General features: G+C 47.6%; 1 protein-coding gene across 1 annotated transcript; it reads left to right on the forward strand.

Annotated features, from left to right (window-relative positions):
- Positions 1 to 9,416: 9,416 nt before the first annotated feature.
- LOC141997215 (G-protein coupled receptor 4-like) lies at positions 9,417 to 16,103 on the forward strand. The gene is made up of 3 exons (XM_074969458.1): positions 9,417 to 9,427; positions 14,987 to 15,011; positions 15,174 to 16,103. The coding sequence occupies exons 1-3, from the start codon at positions 9,417 to 9,419 to the stop codon at positions 16,101 to 16,103; spliced, it is 966 nt and encodes a 321-aa protein (XP_074825559.1).
- Positions 16,104 to 16,306: the final 203 nt, after the last annotated feature.

A 16,306-nucleotide genomic window follows, 5' to 3' on the forward strand; every position in this document is an offset into this window, starting at 1 on the left:
CTTGGAGCCCCAGTGGAAGGGTCCTCATCAGGTACTGCTTACTACACGGACGGCTGTTAAACTATCTGGCATCACAGCGTGGATACATGCTTCACAGTGTAAGAAGGCACCATCCCCAGAGAACCAATCATCACCTCAGGACAACGCAGAGTCAATTTTGACTCCAGAAGAAGACGTAGAGGAACAGTCTGCAATACCTTACAATCTACGCTCTTGTAAGGGTTGCCAGAAGCAGATGCTGTTCCTTGGCTGCTGGTATCTTACGGTCTGGGGAGACCACGATGACCATTCTTTTATCCAGCAGCAGGTATGGATAGCTCAGACCCTTAATATTTCTAATTGCTGGGTCTGCAGCCACATCCCAGCCCACTCTCAAACTGGTGTTCCTGTCCTGGCTATCCCACTCAAGTCCCCGGACCTCACTGGAGGGCCTCGTCCGTTTAACAAAATATGGAACAGCAATGACACTTGGGAAGCGGTGGGAATAAATGCATCTGAATGGATAAGTGTGGTGGAGGGAATCATAGAATCATAGAATATCAGGGTTGGAAGGGACCTCAGGAGGTCATCTAGTCCAACCCCCTGCTCAAAGCAGGACCAATCCCCAATTAAATCATCCCAGCCAGGGCTTTGTCAAGCCTGACCTTAAAAACTTCTAAGGAAGGAGATTCTACCACCTCCCTAGGTAACGCATTCCAGTGTTTCACCACCCTCCTAGTGAAAAAGTTTTTCCTAATATCCAACCTAAACCTCCCCCACTGCAACTTGAGACCATTACTCCTTGTCCTGTCATCTTCTACCACTGAGAATAGTCTAGAACCATCCTCTTTGGAACCACCTCTCAGGTAGTTGAAAGCAGCTATCAAATCCCCCCTCATTCTTCTCTTCTGCAATCCCAGTTCCCTCAGCCTCTCCTCATAAGTCATGTGTTCCAGACCCCTAATCATTTTTGTTGCCCTTCGCTGGACTCTCTCCAATTTATCCACATCCTTCTTGTAGTGTGGGGCCCAAAACTGGACACAGTACTCCAGATGAGGCCTCACCAATGTCAAATAGAGGGGGATGATCACGTCCCTCGATCTGCTCGCTATGCCCCTACTTATACATCCCAAAATGCCATTGGCCTTCTTGGCAACAAGGGCACACTGCTGACTCATATTCAGCTTCTCGTCCACTGTAACCCCTAGGTCCTTTTCCGCAGAACTGCTGCCTAGCCATTCAGTCCCTAGTCTGTAGCTGTGCATTGGGTTCTTCCGTCCTAAGTGCAGGACCCTGCATTTATCCTTATTGAACCTCATCAGGTTTCTTTTGGCCCAATCCTCCAATTTGTCCAGGTCCCTCTGTATCCTATCTCTGCCCTCCAACGTATCTACCACTCCTCCCAGTTTAGTATCATCCGCAAATTTGCTAAGAGTGCAATCCACACCATCCTCCAGATCATTTATGAAGATATTGAACAAAAAGCGGCCCCAGGACCGACCCCTGGGGCACTCCACTTGACACCGGCTGCCAACTAGACATGGAGCTATTGATCACTTGACATGGAGCCATTGATCACTATTGGTATTGGTGTTGGGTGTGTAATGAGACAGGGCTGGATCTGGGGAAAAGCCGTTGCCTTCAGCATATTGTGGCCAATGGTGTATGGGATTATTCAAACAAAACTAAAAAGTGGTGGGCCGGGTATGGAGATATGAATTTTTTCTCAACCTGGGATCAAACAGGGAAATCAATCTCATGTTCCCCCTACAGTCATGCAAATAACACCACTCCTCATAAGGAGAATTACCCTGTACCCTTTGGGGGATACTCCTCCTCCTTTGCAAACACCTATATGACAAATGGGTGCAACCGACACTTCCCAGCCTTAATAGGCCATTACTGGGTGTGTGGGACCAGAGCTTATACCGCACTACCAGCTAATTGGTCAGGAATCTGTTATCCCGCCCGACTCTTCCCACAATTCCGAGGGCTAGGAACCTTCCCTCGAGAACGCCTCCGCAATTTCAGGCGAAAAAGAAGGGACTTAACAACAGATGCCCAATGGTATGTAAATAACATAAGCCCCTTAACCTGGGAAGAGGCCATTGGCGGTTCCTTCATACCATTAGGGGGAGTAATACACCATGCAAAAAGGCTCCTAAGGTTACAAGCAGTAGCTGAAATAATGGCAAATGAAACCGGAGAAAGTTTAAGAGCCCTGGCCAAAGAAACAGGGGCAATCCGACAGATAGCCCTCCAAAACCGTCAGGCATTGGACATAGTGCTGGCGGCAAAAGGAGGGACTTGTGCTCTCATTGTAAAAGACTGCTGTGTGTATATACCAGACAACACCAATGAGGTAATAGATTGTGCTAGCCACTTAGAACAAATCGCATATCTTCCCCACGAAGAGCCAAGTTCTTTATGGAAGTGGCTAAGTAACCTTTTCAATTTCTCTGGCATAGGAAACTGGTTGTTTCAGGGAGCCCTAACTCTCCTGTTTGGAATCCTAATAATTTTTGTATGTTTTCAGTTACTTTCCTGTTCTATCCAAAATTGTGTCAGGCATGCTACACAGATAGCTGCCCCAAACCAGAGTGCTAATTTGATGATTTTAAATATCACTGATGAACAAAGAGATAAAGAACAATTGATATGTGGAACCTAGTCATTGTTGGTCATTGCGTAGCTTGACCAAAAGGAGGGATTGTGAAAGTAGAATGAATTATATTGAAATTATAATTCATTAAAGAAATGCTACTTGAAGGGTTTGTTGAAATATAGTTGTCAGGAAGAGAAACATTAAGGAGTGTGAGACAATGGGTCCTCAAACTAACTTAGAGCTCCTACTGAGCTAGGAGATTGGTAAACGTTAGTATGCAAATAAGATATGTATGTATATTTGTCAGTTTCTGCTTCCTTTTGTCTCTTATGTTAAATTGGCTTTGGCTTATTTGTATAAATAAGTTAGCTGGAGCGTCAGAGAGGGGCTCACATATCTGGGCGCATTGGCAAAGCGCTTTGCTAATAAACAGAGTGGTCTGACAAATTATGTGAGTCCTGAATCTGACTTTGACAAAAGGGTAAGGTCTCAGGAATTGCTGAGGGAATGGGAGAGAGCCTCCTCGATTCCTCTGCAGGAGGGGGAAGCCACATGTTTCCAGGTGGGAGGGTGGCTGAGACCAGCTCCTCCACTGCAGCTGGAGGCAACACTACATCAGGAAGAGATGGGGGTGTAAGGCCTGCCAGGGAGAGGATTGTCTATGTTGTCAGCTGCCAGCAAATTGCAGCTGAACCAGAGGCAGACCCCTTCTCAGGGAGCACAGAGAAATGTGTCCCAGAGGAGAGCCCAGAGAAGGGGCAGGGAATCTCAGAAACCACTGAGGTGGGTGAGGATTCCTGTGACTCTGTAACAGAGGAAGCAGGGTGCTTCCAAGTATGGGAGGGGCTGAGACTAGCTCCTTTCCAGCAGAAGGCAACATGCCCGCAGGGGCAGGAGAGGTGCTCCCCAGGGGCAACAGCAAGGAGAGTAACCAGTGCCCTGGCGGGGTTGTGGAACAACCCATCAACAGCCATTGTCCAGCAAGGGAGCAGCAATTCAGTGACTCACCTGCATGAGGCCACACCAGGGGGATTGCTGCTCAACCTTGCCTGGAGACTCTGCAATGCCTCCCAGACATGCCTGGACTTGTGTTTTCCAAGCACATGGACTGAGGGTATAAAACCAAACACCTGGGAACCATGCAAGGCCTTTCTCCTGCCTGGCACCTAAGCAACAAAGGCTCTGAGAAGAAGACTGAAGACTCCAACTGAGGGGATTGGCCCAGATTTCAAGGGTGAAATCTGTGTACTGTGAACTGCAGTATTCAGCAGGGTGAGGAAACTGCTTAGTCTAGTTGGTGACCAGTCTAATAGGGTTGAGAGTTTAGACTGCGTGCTTATATTTTATTTCTTTTGGTAACTAACTTTGACTTTTTGCCTATCACTTAAAATCCATTTTTTAATAGTCAATAAATTTAACTGTTTATCTTTACCAGTGAGTTTGCCTGAAGTGTGTGGCAAATGTGCTCAGGTTTGCAAAGGCTGGTGTATCACCACTTTGCATTAATGAAGTGGTGAACCCCAATTAATAAATCTGCATTGCTCGTCTTAAGCAGTGCAAGACTACGTTCCAGAGGTGCAAGGCTGGGAGCTGGGGGGATTTGGCTCTGGTGCCTTTCTTGGTGTGATTCAGGAGTAGGGTGACCAGATGTCCCGATTTTATAGAGACAGTCCTGATTTTTTGGGGGCTTTGTCTTATATAGGTGCCTATTACCCCCCACCCCCTGTCCTGATTTTTTCACACTTGCTGTCAGATCACCCTATTCAGGAGTGGCTTTGGGAGCACTCCAGCAATATAGCTGGGTGTGGGGCTCCACATGCTGTTGTGCTGAGTAATCACAGTGCCTGGAGGGGTTTGTTGCTGGTCACTAGCCAGGCATTGTGAGAGACACAGCCCAGGCTGGAGAGAGTTCAGGGGTCACAGAGGTCTCACAGTCCCAGGCTGCACCCCAGGGAACCCATCACAGGGGCATTTGTATGTGTGGGAGGGGATTGTGAGGGGGGATTGAAGAGTGTCTCCTGGGGGGGGTGTCTGTTGTTGAGCTGTGGGGGTGTATGTTTTTGGGGGAGTCTGTCAAGCGGGTGGTTGTGAGGGGTGTATGTTTGTCCATGTGCAGGTGTGGTGGGGGGAGGGGTGTTGTGAGGGCAAGAGTTTGTAGGGGTGGATCTGTATCTGTGTGGGGTTATGAGGGATGCATGTCTTCATCTGTGGGGGGGTGTAGGGGGTGTGACAGGATTGTGAGTGTGGTGGGAGGTTGTGAGGAGGTATGTTTGCATATGGATGGTTGCGAGGGGTGTGCCTGCATTTGTGGGTGGGGTTATGAGGGGTGTGTGTGCAGTGGGGTTGTGAAGCGTCTGTGTTATATATGTGGGAGTGGTGAGGGGCATGGGTGTGCACAAGTGTCAAAGGGAAGCTGCAATTTTGGGCTGGAATTGAGGAAGCCACAGAACGTGAGAACCAGCAATGTTTCCAACACAGGATTTCTGAATGCGTCTTGCTGTGGTCAGTGAGCATCTCAAATCTGCAGCAACATGGAGCATGCAGGGTCGCTGCTTCTGAGTTCTATTCAGAGACTGAAGCTAGTCACTTGTGTCTGCCACAAGCAGAGGGATCAAAGCCTCCCTGCAGGCACCAACTTCATTTCAGTGGTCAAGGTTATCGATCCCCAGGCTGCGGAGCACCTGTCTGCTCCCCAGCTGGGTGGAGAAGGAATTAAGCTAGCCTAGTCCCTTCTCTAAGCATGGGGTGGGGGAGCAGTTCTGCTCTGGATGTAACTCTCCTTCCTCCTCTTCAGCAGAAGCATGGTCACTGCTGAAACCACAGCCTATGCTCAGTGGGGAAGTAGCCTGGGAAAGTGGAGTGCCCAGGAAAGGAAAGGACTATGGTGGATGGTGAAATTCCAGCTCTGCTTTCACTGTGCCTCATAGCTCCCTCTCTCAGAGCCCAAACTTGGGTTCCCTCCCAACCCATAGAACAGGTACTGCCCTTGGAGAAGCGGGTGGGTGTGCAGAGGGAGGCAGAGCAGTCCCCATGGCCCAGTCAGTCCTTAGCCTCTCTCCTAAGGTGGCCAATGACGGTTGCTTGTTATGTAGGTACCTGTCCCTGGGAAACTGGGGAAATTGGGCGGAGACCTACCAACCGACAGGTAACTTAAGAGCTTCCACTGGGAAGGACTTGGCTGACCTGGGGCTTCATTGGTACTGGCACACACTAGAGGAAAAGCCTTGTATCCCATTTCCCATCCCCCTAAAACAACCTGTCCCCCTGACTTGGGCTGGATCAGAGATGACACCCCTAGAGGGGAAATCCCCAAAATCCATTAACCACCTCCCTGGGACGGGATTGGAATCAGTGCCCTCTATCTCATTCCCTGACCTCCTGAGACGCTGCTCATCTCAGAGGAGACAGCCTCAGAGTTTGAGGGTCATGGTTCTACTTGGCCTTTATGCAAATGATTTTTTGCTGAAGCGCGACCCCTCAAGATCTCCCTTTCTCCCTCTATCAGTCACTCATGGGGTTGAATTTGGTTCCTCCATCAGTTTAAGCTATGGCAGTTTTCAGTGTGGGCTGAAGTTCCCAGCCTATGCTTAGCATGCGCCCTTCACTGACACGTATTCAAGCAGACTTTGTGGTTAGTGCCTGCCTCGCTCAGACATTTCTATCTGCAGAGAGTAAATGTCACATAACTAAACCACAGCTGCTGAGTGTCTGACTCCTCCAAGACACGTTGACTCAGAGACAGAGGAGCTAGGGTGTCAGTGAGCCCTAACATGGCAGCATGACCCTATGGTGAGTGCTTTATTGATTGATTTTACTTACCTAAGATGCCTTTAGCTGACCAACTCTATTTTCCTTATTCGCGCTCTGGGGTTTAGTCACCTGCCCTCCTGCTATCTAATTACTGCATTTATAACTTATCTATCCACTTCCAGTGATGTTGGGGTGGGGGGGGGGGGCTGTAGCAGCAAGCACTATCTGCTCCAAAGAGCTGCCAGCCTAAACCCAAGGCAAGGACCAACAGGTGAGAGCAGCAAACAAAGGGGGTGGAATTGGAGAGGAGGGTTACAAGTACTGGTATCATGGGCATAGCTCCTACCCAGGTGTCATGCTACACAGCTCTGACAGAGTGGCAGTAGGAGGGTCTTTCATTCATTTATAAAGTGCTATTTTTGGGATGTGAAGCTCTTTAAGTGAAGGCTCCATTCCATTTCAGACAGCTGTGCTATGGTCCAGTGCTGGCTGCTAACTGATACAGAGCAATCGTATCTGTGTTACGCTATACAAAGCACACGGGATCTTTTATAGCAGTGAAGGCAAATACACCATATTTATTGAAAATTCAACAGTTAGTGTATGCTTTTCAGTCACACACACATACTACACATGCACACAGTCCTGCCAGTTGATGTTTTTATAGTTAACGGTCTGTTGTAGCTCAAGTCAATCTAATGGCCAGTTAGATTGAACACGAGTGAGGAGCTGGGTTCTGTCAGTCACGATCTGATGCTCCAAGGTTTTGCAGGACTGAATCCAGAGTGAACCCCATCTTTATAGTTGTAAATTCCCATTTGAGTCCATGCATTTTGCAATGTCATCCTGTAATCATTAGTCCTTAAGTGGTGTTAATATTGGGGTTGTCTGCTGTTATCATTTGATGGTTATTGTCGGGCTTCCCATCGTTATCTCCTATTTGTTGTCTCGCCTTCGGGGGTGCCTGCCTCACCTCCGAGAGTGCTGCTAACATGTTTAGCATCGGATACAATGGATGTTTTGTGAAAAGGAGTACTTGTGGCACCTTAGAGACTAACCAGTGTATTTGAGCATGAGCTTTCGTGAGCTACAGCATCCGATGAAGTGAGCTATAGCTCACGAAAGCTCATGCTCAAATACACTGGTTAGTCTCTAAGGTGCCACAAGTACTCCTTTTCTTTTTTCTTTTTACGAATACAGACTAACACGGCTGTTACTCTGAAATGGATGTTTTCTGATTGTCACCTGGTGTTCCCAAGTCTCTCGCTTTTACTTGACCATCTGGACATTTGTGATGGCTTTCACACCTTATCTTTTCCTGATGCATGCATTCCTCATTCACACAATCAATCTCTCACAGAGAAGACAGCAGTATTTTATATTCAGCAGAATACATTGTAAATTAAACTTCACTAAATCTTGTGGTCAAAGCAGTTTAGATTGTGGCTCAGGCCTTTAACATTCCTTTAATCTAATTAACATAGACACAATACAAGATCCTGTCTTTTACTCACTAAACCTTAAAACAAATAAATGTATATTTAACTAGAGTGCCTAATTTGTAATACATATAGGAAACCATAGTAGACATTATAACTTATCCTAAAACAAAAGGGTGACTATAATCAGTCATAAGGATTGTTCTGGTCTGCCCCTGCCTTAACATCAGTACAGACACTGGCAGTCTGTCAGATGCGTTCCTACCAATGTCCCAGAGGGTCATTCCTTTCTGCTGTTCAAAAAGGGTGGCTGGTAAAATGAAATCAAGACATACATTAGTACCTCTATTCTTATAGTACAATTATAAAATCCTGTCCCTTCATCTGGAACCTAGGCACAAGCAAACACTATACATTTTAATATGATTAAATGTAAATATATACATCTAGGAACAAAGAATGGAGGCAATACTTACAGGACGGGAGAGTCTTTCCTGGGAAGCAGTGAGATTGAAAAAGATTTAGGGGTCATGGTTGACCAGCTGAATATAAGTGATGCTATGGCCAAAAGGGCTAATGCAATTCTTGGGTGCGAAAACAAGTGAATCTCAAGTAGGAGTAGAGAGGTTATTTTAACTCTGTATTTGGCACTGGTGTGACCCCAGCTGGAATACTTTATCCAGTTCAGATGTCCAGAATTCAAGAAGGATGTTGATAGGATCAGAGGCTAAAATAGGGAAAGAACAAGTTAAAAATTACTTAGACAAGTTCTTCAAGTCACCAGGGCCTGATGAAATACATCCTAGAATACGCAAGGAGCTGACTGAGGAGATAGCTGAGCCATTAGCGATTATCTCTGGAAAGTCATGGAAGACGGGAGACATTCCAGAAGACTGGAAAAGGGCAAATATAGTGCCCATCTATAAAAAGAGACATAAGGACAATCCGGGGAATTACAGACCAGTCAGCTTAACTTCTGTATCCAGAAAGATAATGGAGCAAAAAATTAAGCAATCAATATGCAAATATTTAGAAAGGGGCAGGCAAACTTTTTGGCCCGAGGGCCACATCTGGGTATGGAAATTGTATGGTGGGCCATGAATGCTCACGAAATTGGGGGTTGGGGTACAGGAGGGGCTGAGCGCTCCGTCTGGAGGGGTCAGGCTCTGCGGTGGGTCCAGAAATGAGGAGTTCAGTGTGCGGGAGGGGGCTCCAGGCTGGGGCGGGGTGAGGGCTCTGGCTGGGGGTGCAGGCTTTGGGATGGAGCTGAGGATGAGGGTTTGGGGTGCAGAAGGGTGCTCCGGGCTGGGATCAAGGGGTTCGGAGGGCACGAGGGAGAGATGGGCTGGGGCAGGGGGTTGGGACATGGGAGGGGGTCAGGGGTGCAAGCTCTGGGCAGCGCTTACCTCAAGCAGCTCCCAGAAGCAGCATGTCCCCTCTCCGGCTCCTATGCAGAGGCCAGCCAGGCAGCTCTGCACACTGCCCTGTCCGCAGGCGCTGCCCCTGCAGCTCCCATTGGCTGTGGTTCCCGGACAATGGGACCTGTGGGGGTGGCACTTGGGGCGGGAGCAACATGCTGACCCCTTGGCTGCCCCTATGTGTAGGAGCTGGAGGGGGGTCGTGCCACTGCTTCCGGGAGCCACATGGAGTCACGGTATGTGTGCAGCAGGGCAAGCCCCAGACCCTGCTCTCTGGTGGGTGCTCAAGGGCCAGATTAAAATGTCTGAAGGGCCGGACGCAGCCTCCGGCCCCTAGTTTGCCCACCCTGATCTAGAAGATAATAAGGTGATAAGTAACCATCAGCATGGATTTGTCAAGAAATCCTATCAAACCAACCTGATAGCTTTCTTTGACAGGGTAGCAAGCCTTGTAGTTAGGGGGAAGTGATAGATGTGGTATATCTTGACTTTAGTAAAGCTTTTGATACTGTCTCACATGACCTTCTCATATACAAAGTAGGGAAATACAACCCAGATGGAGCTACTGTAAGGTTGGTGCATAACTGGTTGGAAAACCATTCCCAGAGATGTTTCAGAGTAACAGCCGTGTTAGTCTGTATTCGCAAAAAGAAAAGGAGTACTTGTGGCACCTTAGAGACTAACCAATTTATTTGAGCATGAGCTTTCGTGAGCTACAGCTCACTTCATCGGATGCTGAAGTGAGCTGTAGCTCACGAAAGCTCATGCTCAGATAAATTGGTTAGTCTCTAAGGTGCCACAAGTACTCCATTCCCAGAGAGTAGTTATCAATGGTTCACAGTCATGCTGGAAGGGCCTAACAAGTGGGGTCCCGCAGGGATCAGTTCTGGGTCCGGTTCTATTCAATATCCTAATCAGTGATTTAGATAATGGCATAGAGAGTACACTTATAAAGTTTACAGGGTTGCAAGTGCATTGGAAGATAGGATTAAAATTCAAAATGATCTGGACAAACTGGAGAAATGGTCTGAAGTAAATAGGATGTAATTCAATAAGGACAAATGCAAAGTATGCCACTTAGGAAGGAACAATCAGTTGCACATATACAAAATGGGAAATGACTGCCTAGAAAGGAGTACTGTGGAAAGGGATCTAGGGGGGGTCATACTGGACCACAAGCTAAATATGAGTCAACAGTGTAACGCTGTTGCAAAAAAAAGCAAACCTCATTCTGGGCTGTATTAGGAGGAGTGTTGTAAGCAAGACACAAGAAGTAATTCTTCCACTCTAATCCGTGCTGATTAGGCCTCAACTGGAGTCTTGTGTCAAGTTCTGGGTAACACATTTCAGGAAAGATGTGGACAAATATTGGAAAAAGTCCAGAGAAGAGCAACAAAAATTATTAAAGGACTAGAAAACATGACCTATGAGGGAAGATTGAGTTTGTTTAGTCTTGAGGGGACATAACAGTTTAAAGTACAAAAAAGGTTGTTACAAGGAGGAGGGAGAAGAATTGTTCTTCTTAACCTCTGAGGAGAGGACAAGAAGCAATGAGCTTAAATTGTAGCAAGGGCAGTTTAAGTTGGACATTAGGAAAAACTTCCTAACTGCCAGGGTGGTGAAAGCACTGGAATAAATTGCCTAGGGAGATTGTGGAATCTCCATCATTGGAGATTTTTAAGAGCAGGTTAGACAAATACCTGTCAGGAATGGTCTAGATAATACTTAGTCCTGCCATGAGTGCAGGGGACTGGACTAGATGACCTCTCGATGATAGATTGGAGAGGGTTCAGAGAGGAGCCATGAGAATTATTAGAAAACACGCTTATAGTGATAATCTCGTGCTCAATCTATACAGTTTAACAAAGAAAAGGTTAAGGGGTGACTTGATTACAGTCTGTAAGTACCTACATGGGGAACAAATATTTCATAATAGGCTCTTCATCTAGCAGAGAATGGTATAACCCAACCCAATGCTGGAAATTGAAGCTAGCCAAATTCAGACTGGAAATAGGCATAAATAATGACCCTTCCTGTTTGTGTTTTTTTAAACAATTTACCAAGGGCTGTGGTGTGCTACTAACACTGTTTTTGGGTACAGGAAAGAAACACTGGGACATTCACACTTAATAAACTCTCCAGAGGAAGCAAATGCAAATTAGAGCACATACAGACATGGAAGAGCCATGGCGTGGGAGAGCCAGGATCCTTGCTTAGGAGAACACACAAGCAAAGTTTATGGAGATGACCATTTGGTACAAATGTTTTGAACTGATGCTGATTAGTTTTACAAAATGAGAAAGCTTTCTAAGTATAAAGAAAAGGAGGACTGGTGGCACCTTAGAGACTAACATTTATTTGAGCATAAGCTTTCGTGAGCTACAGCTCACTTCATCGGATGCATTCTGATGAAGTGAGCTGTAGCTCACGAAAGCTTATGCTCAAATAAATTTGTTAGTCTCTAAGGTGCCACAAGTCCTCCTTTTCTTTTTGCGGATACAGACTAACATGGCTGCTACTCTGAAACCTTTCTAAGTATGTGAGCTTTCTCTGGCTCCCTCCCTCCCACACTCAACACTGTATCATTTCTGAAACTCCCTCTTAGCCATATATATTCATGTCCATATCTCCAAAAGGTCCAATAGCCCATTCCTCAATGCCCCTGCCTCCCATTTAATTTTTCAGTGAGCTGTTTTTAAGTTGCAGTTTACCGTCACTTTTCTTCATGAGGTACTCAGTCATATGTGCCTGTCACAGGATTGGGTGTCCCCTTTACTAAGCCAGGCTTATTCAAGATATGCTGGATGCTATCACTATCCATTGCAGTGCTGTAAGGTCCTTGACTACTTTTAACCAAGGAACATAATCCTGACCTCAGAGTGTAATACAATAAAATAAAAAATGGAGCAAGTTGCCACTACTGCATGACTGAGCTAAGACAAATTGAGAGGTATAACAGGTAGTGCAGGGCTGAGCTAAAGGGTAACTGTTTCCAATTCTACACTGAAAGCTAAAGTGAAATGGCATTTTCACCACAAGCTGTATTCCTAATCTTTTGGGTCTGAGGATGGTGTACTAAATAGTATCTTGGTGCTGCAGCCGCAGGGTGATGTGCTTACATTTTATAGGTCAGCTTAGACAAAAAGTCTATGAGACAACCTGAGCTGACTTTCAGTGAAAATGCTGCCTGCTGATCTAAACTCAAGACCTGATTCTGCTCTCAGATTTTCAAAGTAGCTCAGCTCCCACTCCGGTCCCCAGATGAAGTGGCCAGAGTTTCACAAGTTGAGTGCTGAGCTCTTTTGAAAATATGACCATTTATTTGGTGGTGCCTCAGTTCCCAGCGTGAAACATGGGAATAATATCACCCACTTTCTCCCACTCTTGATCTGTTTACACTGTGTGCTCTTCGGGTTTGTTACTATGTGTTTGTATGATGCCTAGCATAGTAGGGCCCTGATCCCATCTGGAAATGCTAGGTCTTACCATAATACAAATAAATAGATCACAGACACTCAGAGAGAGTACTTATACAGCACCATTCATGTTAGGCTGCAGTTTTCAAAGGACCCTTAGGGCTGGTTCTACATACAAACCTTCATCAAAATGATTAAATCAATTATAATTCACCCCTTTTGCTATTTCAGTTCAAGTCTGTGTGTGGACACACTTTTATTTTAGAATAAAAAATTGTATTAAATTGCTGTAGGGCACTCTTGAACCGAAATGAGTATCCACACACAGACTTGCACTGAAACAACAAGAGTGGTGAATTATCTCTGATCAGGGCCGGATCTAGGATTTTTGCCACCCCAAGCAAAAAAATTTTTGGCTGCCCCTTTTTTTTCGTGCCCCCCCGCCGCTGGCTCTGCCCCAACTCTGCCCCTTCCAAACCCCTTCCCCAAATCCCCGGCCCCGCCTCCTCCCCCCGGTTGTGCCACATTTCCACCCCCCCATTGCTTCCTGCGGCTCCCCCCCTGCAACTCCCCGCCCTAGCTCACCTCTGCTCCGCCTGCTCCCCTGAACACGCCGCCACTCCACTTCTCCCTAGGGAGAGGCAGCACGTTCAGGGGAGCAGGAGGAGTGGAGATGAGTGAGGGTGGGTGGGGGAGTGCAGGAAGTAATGGGGGGGGTAGAGGAACCACTCCCCACCCCAGCTAACCTCCGCTCCACCACCGCCGCCTCCCCCGAGCATGCCGCCGCTCGGCTTCTCCTCCCTCCCTCCCAGGCTTGCTGCGCCAAACAGCTGTTTTGCGTGTGGCAAGCCTGGGAGGGAGGGGGGAGAAGTGGAGCGGTGGCAGCACGCTCAGGGGAGCAGGTAGAGGCGGAGCAGAGGCGAGCTGGGGCAGCGGGGGCACGTTTCTAGGGGCGGCATGGCCGACGCCAGAATGCCGCCCCTAGAAATGTGCCGCCCCAAGCACCTGCTTGTTTTGCTGGTGCCTAGAGCCGGCCCTGTATCTGATTTAATTATTTCAGTGCAAATGTATGTGTAGACCAGCCCTAGGTGAGTTAGGCACCCAACTCCTATTGTCAATGGACTCTGGATGTCTAACTTCCTTATGCTCTTTGAAAATCCCAGCCCCGGTATCTAAATTGCAAATGAATCAGACTGAAGAGTTGAGAGTTTCTGGAGCAGTCTGGGTTATTGTGTAATGTGACCCCATTTGTGGTCATTCTATAGCTCTCATTCATCGCTCTGCACCCCACCAATTCTGCTGCCATATGTGGGTCAGGCACAATTTCCTGTGTTTGAACTGAACCTGGTCCTTTCCTTACATTCAAAGGCTCCTTCCATGTATCCCAGGCTGTTCCTTTTATGCACACAGTCTCAGTGGCCCTGGCATTGAGAGTGCGGTGCTTACAAATGATGGTGGAGCGATAAGTCTGAGTGTGCATTTGTCCATATCCTTACTGCGTTATTTACACAACAACCAAAAAGTGCACTAGGTGCTTTACACATAAGGAGCCTTGCATCTTGGGGTATCAGTTAACACCAATGCAAAGTGGGCGTGAAATGCTATTGAATCCAAAAGGTGACATTTTGCACTACTGTAAATAATGACACAAGGGGCAACGCAATGGTGAATGGGGTCCAAAGCCCCTTTGCTGAAAAAGGTTGGAAAAGGGACTCGGGGGGGGGGGGGGGTTCTGAGATGTATTTGACCCATGCATGGTGCAATTTTTGGAGCCAATTCCTAGCTGTCCTTGATTTTAGCCCTGGCCTGTGACTCTTGATGAGCCTTTTCTTTCTGATACTGGCACAAATCATCACAGCGTTCAAGTAATTCCCAAGTTCATTATTTGGCAAAGCAAGGTCCCTAGGGGATTTCACTGAGTCTTCAGCTTTTCTCACTTCCACAGTTGTGGGAAGCTCTGCTTGAGGTTGGGGGGAGTGGTTCCTTTAAAGGTCATATGATAAAAGTGGAAAAGCTTTGTCAAAATGGAGGCCTTGCACCAAGAGCCAAGGTTCATCACTTTTGTTTGCATTTAGTTTGTTGGGAGTTTGTGGTGGACTTTCCTTGCTTAAGAGCATAATTGGCCTGTCAGGAGGACAGGAAGTTGTGACTGCTTCCTGGCCAGACAGCCCAGCTTCGCTGCAGTGTTTGCACAAACAAGGAGGAGTTAAAAGCCTTAGTTTCAGGCTTGTTCTCTAGCTCAGATCCCAACACAGGGTTACTAGGCAGTGAAATCCCAGCCCTATTTGTTTGATAAAGGGAGCAAGGAATCAAGGACAGTTAGGTGCTTGGGCTGCCTTGCGTTTTCCCTGTAGCACTCAGTTTTTCTGTCTTTTACAGACTCTTTGAGGAGTGCAGCTTGGGAGTAAGTGGAGTGACCGTGTTCCCCTTGTGAGACAGTCACCCTGGAGAACTGGATGTAGCCCCCACTGTAGGACAGTGACCCTGAAGACAGGGGACTGTGTTCCCTTCCATGCAGGGTGGCAACTAAGGCATTTGGTAACAATCACTGCCTCTGCTGGGTAAGGTGAATACCATGGCCTCGCCCTGCCCAATGGCCTTTAACACCACCAAATACTTCCTCATCCCTGTCTACTCTGTGGTAGTTGGGGCTGGCTTGCCGCTGAACTGCCTGGCACTTTGGACCCTGGTGTCCCAGATAAACAGGTCTATCGTCCTCTCTGTCTATATGCTGAACCTGGTGGTAGCTGACCTGCTGCAGACCCTGACGCTGCCCTTCTGGATCTACTATAGCTACTGGGATCACAACTGGGATTTGGGGGCTGGGGCCTGCGTGGCAGTCAGCCTGGGCTTTATCACCAACTTCTATGCCAAGAATGGCTTCCTGTGCCTCATTGCCATGGAGCGCTACGTAGGTGTGGTCCATCCCCTGTGGTTCCGTGGGCTACAGACAATACACGGTGCCACCAAGGTCAGCGCCACAGCGTGGGTGTTGGTGCTCAGCATCTGCTCCGTGGGGACTGGGCTACTGTGGAAGGAGCGAGAAGCAGGGCGCTGCTATGAGGGTTACCCACTGGGCACGTACTATGCAAGTTTTAAGATGGCCACCATGACTTTGTCCTTCTTCCTACCCTGCTTCTTCATGGGCTTCTTCTACCTCCGAGTGCTGCACAAGCTCAGGCAGCTGCCATCGCTGGAGCGGGAGACAAAGAGGCAAATCTACAGCTTCATCTCCCTCATCATCATCTCCTTCTTCCTGCTTTGTGTTCCTTACCAGGTGACCTCCTTCTACAAATACCAGAGGGAGATGGTTCAGAATAATGAAGGTCTCTGCCTCTTTGAGACAAACCTCTTCATTTACAGTCAGGCAGCACTGTGCCTCACCACTCTGGGCAATGTCCTGGATCCTCTGCTGTACATCCTGCTCCTCAAAGATGTGCGGACAGAACTCGGAAATCACTTAAAATGCAAGGTCTTGGGTCAGGGTCACAAGTAGATTAGACAGGAATGGAGACACTGGGTGGACACTGGCCCAGACCACTGCGTAAGATACCCAGTGAGGTGGTGGAAACCCATTTGGACTTCAAGGTCCCTCCATTTGATCCTGGTCTGAATGCCAGGGCTTGGCCTTGCTCTCTGCTTCCCTTTGTGAAGCAGCTCTGCCCCCTGCAGCCAAATATGGTCCCTCAGGGACTTCCA

This window comes from Natator depressus, chromosome 13 (genome assembly GCF_965152275.1).
Source record: "Natator depressus isolate rNatDep1 chromosome 13, rNatDep2.hap1, whole genome shotgun sequence".
NCBI classification, from domain to species: Eukaryota; Metazoa; Chordata; order Testudines; family Cheloniidae; genus Natator; species Natator depressus.